This window comes from Vulpes lagopus, chromosome 1, assembly GCF_018345385.1.
Source record: "Vulpes lagopus strain Blue_001 chromosome 1, ASM1834538v1, whole genome shotgun sequence".
Taxonomy (NCBI): domain Eukaryota; kingdom Metazoa; phylum Chordata; class Mammalia; order Carnivora; family Canidae; genus Vulpes; species Vulpes lagopus.
This window is the reverse complement of record NC_054824.1, coordinates 79369992-79387243: the sequence shown is the minus strand read 5'-3', so window position 1 is coordinate 79387243 and position 17252 is coordinate 79369992. Positions and strand designations below refer to the sequence as shown.

The window sequence follows — 17252 nt, the reverse complement described above, 5'->3', positions numbered from 1 at the left end:
CAGCTACAAGCCAGCATCTATCAGCAGATTGTCACTCGCTGAGATGCAGTTCATGCAGGATGGGCACTGAGTGCAGCATACAGGGCAGGGCCCCACAGCCAGCCTTCATCAGACAGCAGTTCTGGAGACTGAGCTTCTGTATCTCGCAGGTGAGGCTCTGCAGGCCCTGGAGCACTAGGTACATACAGGCATCACCCCGCTCTTTGGTGCAAAGGCTAAACTCTGTCAGGGAAGGGTTGGCCCAGAGAGCAGAGCTGCTATGCTTGCAGCATACTTCTGTGAGGCCTCCATTGTCCAGCCTGACCACCTTAAACTGCTCAATCAGAGATGGGACCTCTCTCCATCCAGGGTCACTCAACTGCTCACATTGAATGTCCAGATTCTTGGTTCAAGAGGAAGTATATTCTCAGGTTGAGCCACTTATACTGGGGCCAGGAGCCTGTTGGTACACTGTAAATATAAATACTTATGTCAATTGCAGGTCAAAAAAGCCGGAAAAAAAAAAAAGAAATTCATCTGTACATATTGCATTGCCTTTTATGAATTGGGAGAGTAAGAGGAAGGAATTGGAGGATGGTTTCTACCTAAATAGATTTTAATTTTTACAGTTTCAATTTTTTACATTCTTTATTTTATTTGAAATATATAAATATTTAAGTATAATGATATAATAAATGTAGTATTTAGATTTAAGCATTGCCTATGTCTTTTAATGGTAGGGGAGCTTTTTTTTCTTAAAGATTTTATTTATTTATTTGAGAGAGAGAGAGTGTGGGTACACACAAGTTAGAGGGGAAGGGGCAGAAAGAAAGGAAGAAGCAGGCTCCCCACTGAGCAGGGAGTCCCATGTGGGGCTCAACCCCAGGACCCCTGGGATCATGACCTGATCATGACCAAAGGCAGACGCTTAACTGACTGAGCCACCCACAGGTGCCCCATAAGAAGCTCTTTAAATAAAATGATTTAAATGCTCTAAATGTATGTTTAATTTCATTCATTCCTCAACAGTTAGAAGCTAACACATTCCAATTTTATTTATTATTTATATTTGATTTTATTTAACCTATCAGTTAATTTCTGATTTATTTTCAGAACTGAAGGCAGAAGCTAGCCTAATGGACCAGATGAGTAGTTGTGATAGTTCATCGGATTCCAGAAGTTCATCATCTTCAAGCAGTGAGGATAGTTCCAGTGACTCAGATGATGAGGAATGCAGATCCTCTCCTTCTGATCCAGGGAATTATGTCTCGGGACATCCTGCCATGTCTGCCATGCCACAGGGTAGGATTCCTTATATGGATGACAGCCAGAATAGATCTCATGACCACAGTGGCCTTCTGATGAATACTTTAAGTAAGTATATAAAAACATGAGTAATTAGAAAAGTAAGAACTCACAGTGTCATCGTAGCAATTATGATCTAAAATTTGGATAAAGAGAAAAACTCTTATTCATTTGATACTATGATTAATCATTACCTTTTTGTTGAATTACTCCTTTTCTTTTGACTCTGTGACATAATGTCTTACTGGTTTTTCTCCTATCTCTCTAGATACTTTTCTCTCTATCCTTTGGCAGTTTAGAATATTCTACTCAGTCATTAGAGGTGGAGTTCATCAAGCCTTAATTCTAGATCTTTTTTTCTTTTTACTCCACATTATTTCCCTAGATAACCTCCTCCATATTTCTGCTATAATTAATACTTACATATAGATAGCTTATAAATCTGCATCTCCAACCCAGACCTCTGAGCTCTGGAAACAGGTAGGTCCAACACCATCTTTTAATAAAGGCATCCCAAGTTCACTTTGCCCAAAACCAACTTATAATCATTGGCTCACTGTTTCCTCTTAGAGAAAGGTAGGATTCATCTAATTATGCAATCTAGAAGCCTAATGGTATGCAACGATTTATTTCATCTTCATTTTTACAGTGTAGTCAATCTTTCATCAAGTTCTGTTTATTTTACCTCCTTAATATTTCTCAAATTCATCTACTTCTCTGCATCTCCACTACTATCACTTTAGTTCAACTTGCTGTTATTTCTTGCTTTTAACTCTGCAGTGGTTTCTAACTGGTTTACTACTTACCTACTCAAACCCATTTTTGATCCTTTATGTACATTGCAGCCATATTGATCTTTTCATAACTAAAATATAATTTTATATGTATGTGTGTGTGTATATATATATGTGTGTGTATGTATGTGTATATATGTATATGTATATGTATATACATATATATACATATCACATCATCTTTATCCACTCATCAGTTGATAGGCATTTGGGCTCTTCCCATGTTTTGGCTATTGTATGTAGTTCTGTTATAAAATTGGGGTGCATGTGCCTCTTTGAATAACTATTTTTGTATCCTTTGGATAAATACCCTTAGTGCAATTGCTGGGTTGTAGGTAGTTTTAATTTTAACTTTTTGAGGAACCACCATATAGTTTTTCCAGAGTGGCTACATCAGTTTGCATTGCCACCAACACTGTAAGACAGTTCCCCTTTCTCCACATCCTTGCCAACATCTACTGTTTCCTGAGTTGCAAATTTTAGCCATTCTAACAGGTGTAAGGTGGTTTTGATTTGTATTTCCCTGATGATGAATGATGTTGAGCATTTTTTCATGTGTCTGTTAGTCATTTTTATGTCTTCTTAAGAGAAGTATCTATTCTGTCTTCTGCCCATTTCTTTTTTTTTTTAAGATTTTATTTATTTATTCATGAGAGACACAGAGAGAGAGAGAGAGAGAGGCAGAGACATAGGCAGAGGGAGAAACAGGCTTAATGCAGGGAACCTGATGTGGCACTCGATCCCGGGACTCCAGGTTCACACCCTGGGCCGAAGGCAGGTGCTAAACCACTGAGCCATCCAGGGATCCCCTTCTGCCCATTTCTTAACTGGACTTTTAAATTTTGGGGGTATTAAGTTTTATAAGTTATTTATAGATTTTGAATACTAACCCTTTATTGAATATGTCATTTGCAAATATCTTTTCCCATTTCATAGGCTTTTAGTTTTGTTGATTATTTCCTTTGCTGTGTAAAAGCTTTTTTTTTTTTTTTTATTGATGAAGTCCCAATAGTTCATTTTTGCTTGTGTTTTCCTTACCTCTGGACATGTGTCTAATAAGAAGCTGTTGCAGCTTTGATCAAAGAAATTGATGCCTGTGTTCTTCTCTAGGATTTTGATGGATTCCTGTCTCACACTTAGGTCTTTAATCCATTTAGAATCTATTTTTGTGTATGGTGTTAGAAAGTGGTCCAGTTTCATTCTTCTGCATGTGGCTGTCCAATTTTCCCAGCACCATTTGAAGAGACAGTCTTTTTTCCATTGGATATTCATTCCTGCTTTGTTGAAGATTAGTTGACTATATAGTCATGAGTTCATTTCTGTGTTTTCTGCTCTGTTCCATTGATCTGTATGTCTGTTTTTGTGGAAATACCATGCTGTCTTGATTATTACAGCTTTGTAATAGAGCTTGAAGTCCAGAATTGTGATGCCTCCCACTTTGCTCTTCTTTTTCTTCTTCTTTTTTTTAATTTAAAAATTTTGGGGGGCACCTGGGTGACTCAGGTGGTCAAGTTTCTGCCTTTGGCTCAGGTCACAATCTCCAGTCCTGGGATCGAGCCCCACATTAGGCTCCCAGCTCAGCAGAGAGTCTGCTTCTTCCTCTCCCTCTCCCCCTGCTTGTGCTCTTTCTGTGTGTCTCTCTCTCAAATGAGTTTTTTAAAAATCTTTTTAAAAAATTAAATAAATAAATGTTGTCAGTTAACATGTAGTGAAATATTGGTTTCAGGAATAGAATTAAGTGATTCATCACTCACATGCAACACTCAGTACTCATCACAAGTGCCCTCTTTAATACCCACCACCCATTTAGCCTATCCCCACCAGCTCCCACCATCAACCCTATTTGTTCTCTGTCATTAAGAGTCACTTATGGCTTGTTTAAAGACAAATGTCAGGCAGCCCAGATGGCTCAGTGGTTTAGCGCCACCTTCAGCCCAGGGCCTGATCCTGGAGACCCTGGATCGAGTCCCACATCAGGCTCTTGCATGGAGCCTGCTTCTCCCTCTGCCTGTGTCTCTGCCTCTGTCTCTCCCTCTCTGTGTCTCAAATGAATAAATAAATAAATAAAAATCTTTAAAATAAAAAAGAAATGTTATATGATACCACTTATGTGGAATTTAAGAAAGAAAACAGATAAACATATGGAAAGGGAGAAAACAATAAAAGAAGAGAGGGAAACAAGCTCTTCTTTTTCAACATTACTTTGGCTATTCAGAGTCTTTTCTGGTTCCATACAGATTTTAGAATTGTTTGTTCTAGCTCTGTGAAAAATACTGGTGTCATTTTGATAGGTATTACATTGAATGTATAGATTCCTTTGGGAACTATAGGCATTTTAAGAATATTTGTTCTTCCAATCCATGAGTGTGGGATGTTTTCCCATTCCTTTGTGTCTTCCTCAATTTCTTTCATAAGTGTTCTGTAGTTTTCAGAGTACAGATCTTTTACCTTTTTGGTTAGGTTTATTCCTAGGTATCTTATGGTTTTGGGTACAATTGTAAATGAGATCAATTCCTTGATTTCTCTTTCTGCTACTTCATTATTGGTGTATAGAAATGCAACAGACTTCTTTCTATGTGTTGATTTTATATCCTGCAACTTTGCTGAATTCCTATATCAGTTCTAGCAGTTTTTTGTTGGGGTCTTTTGGGTTTTCTACATAGAGTATCATGTTGTATGCAAAGAGTGAAAGTTTGACTTCTTCCTTGCCAGTTTGTATGCCTTTTATTTCTTTTTGTTCTCTGAATGCTGAGGCTAGAACTTCTAAGACAGTGTTGAACAACAATGGTGAGAGTGGCGATTCCCATCTTGTTCCGGACCTTAGGGGGAAAGCTGTTTTGCTTCATAAAGCATGATATTATTTTTTTTAAAGATTTTATTTATTTATTTATTCATCAGAGAGAGAGAGAGAGAGAGAGAGAGAGAGAGGCAGAGACATAGGCAGAAGAAGAAGACTCCATGCAGGGAGCCTGACATGGGACTCGATCTCGGGTCTCCAGGATCACACCCTGGGCTGAAGGCAGCACTAAACTGCTGAGCCACCCGGGCTGCCCACAGAGCATGACATTAGCTGTGTGTGAGTCTTTCATATATGGCATTTATGATGTTGAGGTATGTTCCTTCTATCTTCTAGGATGTTCCTTAACCTCCATTTGTGGTCTTCCCAAATGTTTTCTTGTGGTTGACTTCAAGTTTCATAGCATTCATAGCATTGTGGTCTGAAACTATGAATGGTATGATCCCAGTCTTTTTGGTGCTGGTTGAGGCCTGATTTGTGACCCACTATGTGGTCTATCCTGAAGAAAGTTCCATATGTACTCAAAAAGAATGGGTATTCTGCTGCTCTAGGATAAAATGCTCTAAATATATCTTTTTAAGTCCATCTGGTCCATTGTGTCATTAAAAGCCTTTGTTTCCTTGTTGATCTTCAACTTATATTATCTGTCCATTGCTTTGAGTGGGATCTTAAAGTTCCCTACTTTTATTATATTATTATCAATGAGTTTCTTTAAGTTTATTATTAATTGGTTTATATTTTTGGCTGCTCCTAAGTTAGGGGCATAAATATTTACAATTGTTAGATAGACCCTTTTATTATGATATAGTGCCCTTCTTCACCTACAGTCTTTGGTTTAAAATCTAATTTGGAAAAAAAAAATCTAATTTGGCTAGGTTGGCTAGATGGCTACTCCAGCTTTCTTTTGATGTCCATTAGCATGATAAATCGTTTTCTATTCTCTTAGTTTCAATCTGGAAGTGTCTTTAGGTATAAAACAAGGCTCTTGTAAGCAGCATATATCAATGAGTCTTTTTTTTTAAATCCATTCTCCTGAACCTGTGTCTTTTGTTTGGAGCATTTAGTCCATTTACATTCAGAGTAATTATTGAAAGATATGAATTTAGTGCCATTATATTACCTGTAAAGTCACTGTTCCTGTAAATTGTTTCTGTTCTTCTCTAGTCTTTGTTGCTCTTGGTCTCTCCTGCTCCAAGGGTCCCCTTTAATATTTCTTGCAGAGCTGGTTTAGTGTTCACAAACTCCTTTAGTTTTGCTTGTCTTGGAAACTCTTTATTTTTCCTTCTATTCTGAATGACAGCCTTGCTAGATAAAGTATTCTCAGCTGCATATTTGTCCCATTTAGCACACTGAGTATATCAGGCCTGTCCTTTGTGGCCTGCCTGGTCTTTGTGGACAGGTCTGCCACCATTCTTAAGTATAAGAATAAGGTCTCAAATACGTTGTAGGATAAGAACTTCTCTCTCTCTTTTTTTAAGATTTTATTTATTTATTCATGAGCGACACAGAAAGAGAGGCAGAGACACAGGCAGAGGGAGGAGAAGCAGGCTCCATGCAAGGAGCCCAACACGGGACTCAATCCTGGGATTCCAAGATCTCACCCTGAGCCAAAGGCAGATGCTCAACCACTGAGCCACCCAGGCATCCCAGGACTTTCTTGAGGTGCTTTCAGAATTATGTTTTTATCTTTGTATTTTACAGGTTTCACTAGATAGGTTGTGGTGTTAACTTGGTTTTGTTGTTGTTGTTGTTGTTGTTTTGGTTTTTTTTTTAGGGAATTCTCTGTGTCTCTTGGACCAAAATGCCTGTTTCCTTCCTCAGATTAGTTCTCAGCTATAATCTGTTCAAATAAACCTTTTGCCCTTTTTTCCTGCTCTTCTTCTGGGATTCCTATGATATAGATATTATTTGGCTTTATGGAATTGCTGAGTTCCCTAAGTCTACCTTCATGATCTAATAGTTTTATTTTCTTCTTCTTTTTCAGCTTCATTATTTTCCTTAGTTTTATTTTTTATATCATCTAGTCATTCCTCTGTTTCTTCCATCCTTGTTGTAATTACATATAGCCTGTTTTGTATCTCAGTTATAACATTTTTAATTTCAGCTTGATTTGTCTTAGGTCCTTTTATCTGTGCAGCAGGGTCTCTCTGGTGTCTTCTATGCATTTTTCAAGTCCAGCTAGTAATCTTATAACTCTTGATTTAAATTCTTGTTCAGATACATTGCTTAAATCTGCCTTGAACAAGTCCCAGGCTGTGTGTGATACCTTCCTGACCTTTCTTTTGGGGAGAATTCTTCCATCTTGTCATTTTGGCTAAGTTTCTGTCTTTTGCATGTTATAAAAGTTTGTTATGTTTTCTGCACCTGCGAGTAATGCTGTATTAAAAAGGAGTCATAGACTGTCCAGGGCCTGGTACTTCAGGAAGTGTTTCTGGTATATGCTATGTGCTCTCTGCTGTTGTGTTTTGGCTGCTCTTTCGCACTGGTCAGCCCTCTGCAGAGTTCCTTCTTGTTTGCAGTGGGGAGTGTTTGGAGCTTTAACTGGGTGTGCTTTGTTTGTTAAAATAAGCCTGGGGGAAAAAAAAAGAAAGAGAAAAAACTTAAAAAGAATCCCTGATTCAAAAACAAAGAAAAGGAAAAGGAACCAAAAAACCCCCAAAGAGACAACCAAGAAACTATAAGCCTGATTCCAAAGGAAAAGAAAGGAGAGGGAAGAACAAGAAAAGTGAAAAAGAAACCTGATCCAAAAAAGAGAGGGAGAGAGAGAGAGAGAGAGGAAAGAAATGAAATAAAACTAACAAAAAACCATAAGCCTGATTCCAAAGGGGAAAAGAAAAAGAAGAGGAAAACTACAGCCTGGTCCTATTAATACCAGAACTGAAGATGATGCTTTGAAGCACTGTCTAATCAGCAGACTTGATGCATGTGGGGTGCTGGCTGTGCTGGTCTTCAGGGGGAGAGGCCTACTCTACTGGCTCATAATCAGTCCTCCAGTACATATGCACTTGCTAGGCACAGGGAAGCAAGGTTTGGTGTAAGTGGCTCCTACCTCTACTGGCTCTGCCCACTTTTTTATCTGATTGTTTGGTTTTTGGCAATAAGTCATATAAATTCTTTATATATTTTAGATATTAACCCCTTATTGAATATACCATTTGCAAATATCTTCTCCATTCAGTAGATTGTCTTTTTGTTTTGTTGATGTGTCCTTCATCATGCAAAATCTTTTTATTTTGTTGTAGTCCCAATAGTTTATTTTTGCTTTTGTTTTGCTTGTCTTAAGAGACATATCTAGAAAAATGTTGCAATGACTGATGTCAAAGAAATTGCTTCTATGCTCTCTTCTAGAATTTGTATGGTTTTAGGCCTCACATTTAGGTCTTAATCCATCTTAAGTTTATTTTTGTGCATGATGTTAGACAGTGGTCCAGTTTCATTCTTTTGCATATATTTGTCCAATTTTCCCAGCACCATTTATTATACATTCTTACCTCCTTTGTCATAGATTAATCAACTAACTATATAAACATCGGTTTATTTCTGAGCCATCTACTATATTCCATTGATATATATGTCTATTTTTGAACCACTACCATACTGTTTTGATTACTACAGCTTCGTAGTATAGTTTGAAATCTTTAATGACTCAATTTAGAATTAAGCAAGATAACATACCACTCATAATATTAACAATTTTTCTTTTTATTTAATTTGTTGAATTAAGAATTAGAAAAGCATCAGTATCACTAATATGTTTTCCAAAACAATTAAATAAAGAAAACCTTTGTAAAGTTCTGGGAAAATAAAGTCTTCTTTCAGTTTACATGATAGTTCCATCCTTGTAAGTTTCAGTGAATTTTAAATCTATGCAAAAGAGTAGTTTACAAACAGGCCTTCTAAGTAAATGAATATACCACTGGACTTTGAAAAGTTTTGCAGAACATAGTAGAGTTCTTTATTATGCAAGACTGGTCCCTGCATTGTAATACATTTACCTTTCCTAAATTCCCCTTCTACTAACTGCCACTAGCAATCTGCAAATTATTTGGACAAGTAACATTTCACATAAATTTCTGTAACATCTCTGCGGGAACACTATTTTTCTCACTGAGAACCTTTGGCTTGAGAGTCTGAGTGCATTTGCTATGGGTTAACTCTTTATTCCATTTTGATTAGAAATGTTTCCTTTAGTAGCATGTCATGGTCACAGGCTAACCTGATAAATTAAAAATCAACCAAACATGTCAACAGCATGGTAATACCATGCATATAACCTGTACAGCATGAAGTCTGTTAACAAAAGTGGAACTTAGGACATTCGGGTTTGACCTAAGACACTCAGATTATGGGTATCATACCAAGTTGAACATTCTTATGGCATTGAACAGTTGTGCAATAAATAGAAACTTAATCCTTGAAAAGTATAAAATGGTCATGGGAACCAGATACACAAAAGAAGCTTTAGCAGATTTCTTTATCAAATAATGTAAAGTTCTGGAGTTCATCCAGTGGCCTGAGCTCTCTTACAACAACTTATTTATGGCCAGAAACTACTCCTCTTAAATTGGGAATTAGCTTCAAATTATGCCACTTTTTGTTGATTGGAGTAGTTCAAAAATACAAGAATGTTTTTAACCATTCTAATTTACTATTCAAATGATATTATCCAATCCCATATCTTCAAATAAACCCCTGCAGTTGGTGACTCCCAAATCTTTATTTCTAGGAGTAACCTCTACTTTGAGCTCCAGACTTATATATACAATTGCCTATAATATATTTACTTGAATATTTACTGTGTCTCTCAAATGTGTCATGCTGAAAATTGAACTTGTGATTTTTCTCACACAATCTTGTTCCACTGGTATTTCTTATATCAGTAAATGATACCACCATCCAGTTATTTAGATCAGAAATGCTGGGGGTCTTTCTTCACTTTTCTTTCTCTCATGCCCTAAATTCAGTACTTTTGATAATCCTGGAAGTTCTATCATTATATTATAATCCCAACTGCTTAGCACTACCTCTCCAAGCCACCTGAGGTAAAGCCAGTATTATTTCTTATGTGAGAAGCTGGAATACAATTATAGTATATCAGAGTGTGTATATATATATATTCACTGTAAAACATTTCAAATCAGTTGCTTGCTTAAGCAAGTACATATAGTATATTCACTGTATAGTATATTATAGTTTATTCACTGTAAAACATTTCAAGTCAGTTGCTTGCTTAAAATTTTCTGATGAATTCCCATTACATTTCAAACAAAATCCAAAGTTTTTATGATAACCTAGAAATCATGGTCTTCTGGATATCTTTCTGACCTCATTTCTTATCATCTCTTCCTCATTCATTCCACTCAAGCCTCAGGCCTTCCTACAATCAGAGAACACAACAAGCATGCTTCTGCCTTGGGGCATTTGTATTTGCTGTTCCCTGAGCCTGGACAGTACCTGCCTTCCATCCACATTTTCATAACTTTCTACATTTGGATCTCTGTTCAAATGTCATCCTTCAAGGAAGCCTTCCCAACTATCCTATCTAGAATAGCACCTCTCATCACTCTTCCCATACCCATCTTCATTTTTTCATAGTATTTATCCCTGTTTGGCATCATATTATATATTTATTTATTTACTATTGATCTCCCTCCACTGGAATGTAAGTTCCATTTCTGTAAGCACATCAATGAATTACAAAAAGAACAATGATGAGTTACTCTTAACATATATTATTTAATATTTTGACTGAATTTTAAGTATGAATTAGTTTTAAGTAGGTTTTTTTTTTTTTTAATTCTTCAAAATGATTTAGGCTGATCTTCTAAACCACATTTTACTCATCACCTGATATAATTTAATCAGTAGGAGTAACAAAGAAAGGTGGTGTTGGTGTATGAAAAAAGACTGACATAGTTGCCAGATGATACTAAAACTATGCTGAAGATTGATGATGTATGTTTTTATGAGCAGTATTAATTTTTGGAATTATTAATGATGTGACTAAATTATAGGACAAGCAATCTAATTATTTTGTCATTACAAAATGCTGGTTCAAATGGAATCACTGTTGGTATTATATTTTGCATGATATTTATGTTATCCAAAAATAAGTATGGTAAGTATGAAAATATTAAATAATTGCTACAGTTCTACTATTTTTTTATTTTAGGAAATGATTTGCAGCTGAGTGAATCAGGAAGTGACAGTGATGATTGAAGAAACATCCAGCTATAAATATAAAATTTGTAAGATGTGATAATTTACTTTATATTAAGACTAGAGATTCCTAAGACTGAAGAAAATGTATCTTAACTTTTGATGATAAAAGAAGTTAAATGTGATTCAGAATTTTCAGTTGATATTATATTTTTGACCTTTTTTAAGTGTAGCATTTTCATGTGCTTTCCATTTATTAGGTTTTACAGATGAGAAAACAGAGGTTAGGTAACTTGCCCACATATTGCTAACAAGTGTCAGATCAGGTGTTCTAAAGCGTTCAAGTTCACACTGTTTTACCACACTACTGCTTTCCGATTGTGAAATGTCAAAATAATTGATTTATAATAAATGTCCATGGTTTTACTTAAATCTCTGAGCCTTTTATATCTGATAGTCCTTAAATTTTGGTTAAGAATACTTTAATTCTTGACAAAATTAAGCTATAAGTTAAGGTAAAAGTAAAGCTACATAATTGTTTTATTATTTTCTAAGATTTTATTTCTTCATGACAGACACAGAGAGAGAGGCAGAGACACTGGCAGAGGGAGAAGCAGGCCTCCATGCAGGGAGCCTGACATGGGACTCGATTCTGGGTCTCCAGGATCACACACTGGGTGGTGTTAAACTGCTCAGCCACCCGGGCTGCCCTACATAATTTTTTTAATGAAAAAACTGTTTTTGTATCTCTTATCTTTTGTCATTTTAAAATTTTGCTTTTGAGAAAACATAAGCAGTTAAGTGTTAAGTAGATAAATAATTAGTATTTACATCTACAGTATTTTTGAATTTGGGGAAAATGATAAATATTAATATTAGATTATAGTTGAGAGCCACTGATCAGCAGCAAGTTCTTTTTCTTCTTTTTTTCTTTTTTAAGTTTCTTTTCTTTTTTTAATAAAACTTCACTTTTTAGAGCAGTTTTAGGTTCATGGCAAAATTGAGCAGAAACTACAGAGAATTCTCACATATTCCCTGTTCCCTTCTATACACAGACTGCCCCACTATAAACATCCTGCAGCAAAGTGATACATTTTTACAACTGATGAATCTTAACATTGACACGCCATCACCTACAGTCCATATTTGCATTAGAGTCCACTCTTTGTATTGTACATTCTGTGGGTTTTGACGAATGTGCAGTTATACGTATCCATCATTGTAGCATCAAACAGAATAGTTTCACTGTCCTAAAAATCCTGTGCTCTTCCTCTTCCCCCCACCCCCAACTGCTGGTAGCCACTGATCTTTCACTGTCTCCCTAGTTTTGTCTTTTCCAGCACGTCATATTATTAGAATCATACAGTACGCTGCTTTTTCAGACTGGCTTCTTTCACTTAAATTTGTACTTCAGTTTTTTCCATGTCTTTTTCATGACTTCGTAGCTCATTCCTTTTTAGCACTGAAAAACACTATAGTGTCTGGATGTACCGAAGTTTACTTATTCTCTAAACAACTGAAAGAATTTTGGCTTCTTCCAAGTTATGGCAGTGGAGTTGAATAAAAAATGTTGTCATAATTGCCTTTTACCATAGGAATTTATATAGTTTGGAATTTTTTTTAATCCCTAAAGTTTTAGTTTTAATCTCTCTTACTTTCTTCTCTCTTTCTCCTTCCCTTTCTTTGGCCTACTTTCAGCTAACTAATCTATTTGTTATCTTCATTTTTATATCTATTTTGTTCGTCAATACTTATCTGAGAACCGCAGCTATGTCATTCATTACTTAACTAAAACAAGCTCAAACAAATATTTATAGTAGCTAGTAAAACATGCTTGTCATTTTAACATAGTAATACAAATTATAATGGTTTTTACTAAAAGTCGTTCTGCTAAAATTTCTTTGAGTAGTGATTACTGTACCAGAAAAGAGTACATGGTGGTCTGAGCTGATAATGCCAGCTACATAACATTATGTTCTTAAACTATACCTCTTACAGTCAAAACAGATCATCCTTTTCCTCATCATTTCCCCCATAAATGAAACATACTCTTAAAAGTCTGAATACTTAGAGTATCATTCTCTATACTGATTAAGAATGAATATAAGTGTATATCATTTTACTTTACCTGTTACGAATGGTTTGCTGAAAATGATGATGATATATATTTACAAGTAGGAAAAGTAAGTTGCTACAAAGGAACAAAAACCAATGGGATTGAACCATTCCGTAACACTACAAAAGCACTAAAGTTAGGAAAGCTGCATCTGTACAAGGATATAAGTGTGACCTATAGTGTATACATTAAATGTCATCTGTAGTTTGATAAGACATTCTTAGACATGTCAGAATTCAGGAATTCTATAATTCACGTATCATTCCTATAATAATTTCTTTAGTACTTTCCAATTTATTGAGATGAGTCAAGATTAAGAACTCAAGAATAGGAAAAATATCATAAAAATGTATCCTAAAAAGGTTGATAGTTTTCCTACTCTGCCTTCATGAAGAAGACTCACTCAATTTGTAGGAGTAGGATGCCATGCCTAAAATGCCCTACAACATTTTACATGGAAATGATCTCTCAGATGCTGACCAGTAGGGAAGAGCCAAGAACTTAGCCCTAGTAGCCTGAGGTTGCAATCCTTGTTGGGGAAATGACAATTGAGCTGAGGCTAGACAAATACACAGCAGGAACCAGAGATTCCCCAAGCTGTTCATACACTCCTAACTAACCCTGGAGCTAAGTGCTTGTGCACAGGGCACTGAAAAAGGGCCTGACAAAAAGTAAAATCTGGGAAGACAGATTTTAACAACCTAACCTTTGAGCTCTCTCCTCTACACACACGGATTCATCAACAAAGGACAAAGCCTTAGTGGTTCAAGATATTTGGTCTTTGACTACTCCAGTAATATGTATTGCTTCACTTCCACTTCTAAATCTCACTCAAGTTTTTCTAGCCTACACCCATCCAGAGAAGATGATTCCTGGAAATAGTTCTTAGCTTAAACCCAGCTGACAATAAACAACCCTGAAACTGGAAACAACTCAAATGTCCATCAACAAAAGAATGGGGAAATAAATTGTGGCATATTTACATAGTGAATTCTACTGAACAACAGGGGGGAAAAAAAGTCTTGTTACAGACAACAAAATAGGTGAATCTCACAGACGTAGTGTTGAGCAAAAAAACCAAACACAAAGAATACGAACAATATTATTCCATTTATTTTAAATTCATAACAAAACAAATCTATGGTGATAGAAGTCAGAAAACTGAATATCTTGACGGATACAGTTTGGGAGACAAAGGGAAGCAGTAAGTATTATTCTCTGAAGGATTTCAGCACTGAGGTGCTAGAAATATATTACATATATTTTATCTTATCTGGGTGATGGTTGTGTGAATTGCACAAGTAATAAAATGGAGTTTTACACTTAAGATTTGTGCATTTTAAGTTATATTTAATTTTAAAAGTCCAAATACAAGGTCATTGAAAAAAATATTTGCAGCGCAATAACAGCATTAATATCAATAATACAGATTTTATAAACTTACAAGAAGGGGAGAAACAACTGACTACGAAAATGAACAAAGGAAAAAAATGAACAAAGGAAATGTAAAGGCAGTTCTAAAAATTCTAAAAACATATGCTTTTGTCTTGGCAATCTCAATTCTAGATATTTATCCTTCTAATATATTTGACTTATATAAAAATTATTAGGGCTATATTATTTATAACAGGAAACTCTCAACAACCTGGAAATGCATCTTTTTGTTACTGATATTTTGAAATTATTTGTCTGGCCACAAACCCTTTGACAGATGTTTATAATATGAATATTTTCTCCCACTCTGTAATTTGTCTTTTCACTCTTAACATATATTTTGGTGAATGGAAGTTCTTAATTTTAATACTGTCCAAAATATCAATTGGTTTTCTTTTATAGTAACCATATTTTATGTCTTATTTGAGAAATCTTGGCATACTCCACGGAGAACATAAAGATGTTTTCCTCTAAAAGCTTTATTTAAAAAAAAAAAAAAAACAGATCCTTAAACTATACAGAATTGTTTTTTATGTATGGTGTAAGATATGTAACATAAGAGTTGTAAGATACTTAACATAAGGGTTAAAATTAATTTTTTTCCCATATGGATATCCAGATGTGGTGTTTATTGAAAATGCCATCATTTCCCCCGCTGCACTGCATTGTCAACTTTGTCATTAATGATGTCTCGGCAGGTGCTCTGTTTTGTTCCATTTGTTGCCATATTGTGTTGATTCAACTCTAATTACAAGTTTTATAATAGGTTTTATATTGGGTAGTGCAAGTCCTCCACTATTATTCTTCAAGATTGCCTTTGCTATTCTTGGCTTTTTATTTTTTTTGTTTTGTTTTTAAAGATTTTGTCTATTTATTCAGAAGAGACACAGAGAGAGGCAGATACATAGGCAGAGGGAGAAACAGACTCCATGCAGGGAGCCCAATGTAGGACTTGATCCAGGACCCCAGGATCATGCCCTGAGCCAAAGGCAGAGGCTCAACCACTGAGCCACCTGGGCATCCTGCTATTCTTGGCGTTTTGCATCTCCATATGAATTTTAAAAATCAACTTGTCATTTTCTACAATCACAAAATCTATTGAGATATTGTAATGAAACAACAGGTTGATTTAGAATATTGTCATCTTTATAATCTGAAATTTCTAACCCATGAGCATGCAATGTCTATTTATTTAGATTTTTTTCAATTTCTTTCAATAATATATCATAGTGTTTAACCTTAACATTGAGGTCTTAGACATCTTTTATTAGATTTATTTCTAGGTATTTTTATAACAATTATAGCTGGTATCACTTTTAAAATTCCCTTTTCTATTTGTTTTTGCTGATATTTAAGTATAATTTATTTTTGTGTGCTGATTCTTTTTAACTTTTTTTTTTTTTTTGAGAGAGAGAGTATAAGTAAGTGGAGGGGCTGAGGGAGAGGGAGAAGTAGACTCCTCACTGAGTAGGGAGCCTGACCCGAGGCTTGATCCCAGGATGCTGGGATCTTGACCTGAGCCGAAGGAAGACATTTAACCAACTAAGCCACCCAGGTGCCCTTTGTGTGCTGATTCTATATTCATATACCTTGTTAAACATGTTCTCTTTTGATTTATTTCTCTTTGACTATATTAGTGTCTATCATTTTAGAGCTTCAGTCTCCTTTCTGAATATGAGTAGAAGATAATCACTCTACTAACATAACCACCAAGGCCATAGTATTTTTTTACTCTTATCACTGATATTTTACATTCTTCCACTTTTATTACCTCTTTTGTCTCTGAAGAGTTTATGCTCATTTCTATCTAGGACTTGCTTTTCTCTTTGATTTCTTCCTTTTTATTCTTCTGTCTGGTTTCAACTGAGCAAAAATGATAGGGTGTAAGAGACACCATGATTTATGATAGAAAGGGCTATAGAATAGGCCACAGGTGGCTAGAGTTCTAGTACTTGCTCTGTCCCTCTGAGCTCTCCTCTAATACTCTGTAAGCTAGACTAGGAGAGGGATTTCAAACCAGTGTTCTCTAAATTCCTGTCATAAGAATCAACAGAGGTGCTTCTTAAAAAAACAGAGATTCTTGGATCCCTACTTAAATCTATTGAATAAGAATTTTCAAGAAAAAGGCCTGCAAGTCTGTGTAGGTGTATACATGTATGTGCACATACATATGCATACATACATATATATGTGTATGAATTATTCTGGAATATATATATATATATGAAGAAATAAATATATATGTGAATGGATTACCCTACATCACTCTCACCATAAGGGAACTTTAGTTTACATAGGACAAAATTAACTTTCCATCTCTGATATTATTTGATTCTGTGATTGCTTGTATTATATTACCATAATCAAAAGTAGAGCTTCATCTAAAAAACGAATATCAGAGAACCAGTACTCTAAAGTTTGGTATTTGGGGTACTTTTGAGCACAAATGAGTTGGTGCATTGTATCTGTAGGTGCATTGTATCTATAGGTTCTCTGCCAGGTCAATTGCTATTCTAGAGGTAAAAGGCCAGAGCAGAGGGAGCCATTGATACAATTAGATCTTCAAGGCATTTCAGGTTAACTTGACTAGTAAATTATGACTATTTATTTGTTTTTTATTCAAAGTTATAACTAAACTAGGTCAGAAGGAGTAATGCTTTTTTGAAGG

General features: G+C 35.4%; 1 protein-coding gene across 2 annotated transcripts in view; it reads left to right on the top strand.

Moving 5' to 3' along the window:
- EAF2 (ELL associated factor 2) overlaps positions 1–11454 on the top strand; it is a 33397-nt gene extending 21943 nt beyond the window's left edge. For both annotated transcript variants that reach the window (XM_041769536.1, XM_041769547.1), the window contains 2 exons: positions 1093–1353; positions 11048–11454. In XM_041769536.1, coding sequence (XP_041625470.1) covers positions 1093–1353; positions 11048–11094 — 308 coding nt within the window. In that variant the 3' untranslated portion in view covers positions 11095–11454. The remainder of the gene's footprint in view (positions 1–1092; positions 1354–11047) is intronic.
- Positions 11455–17252: the final 5798 nt, after the last annotated feature.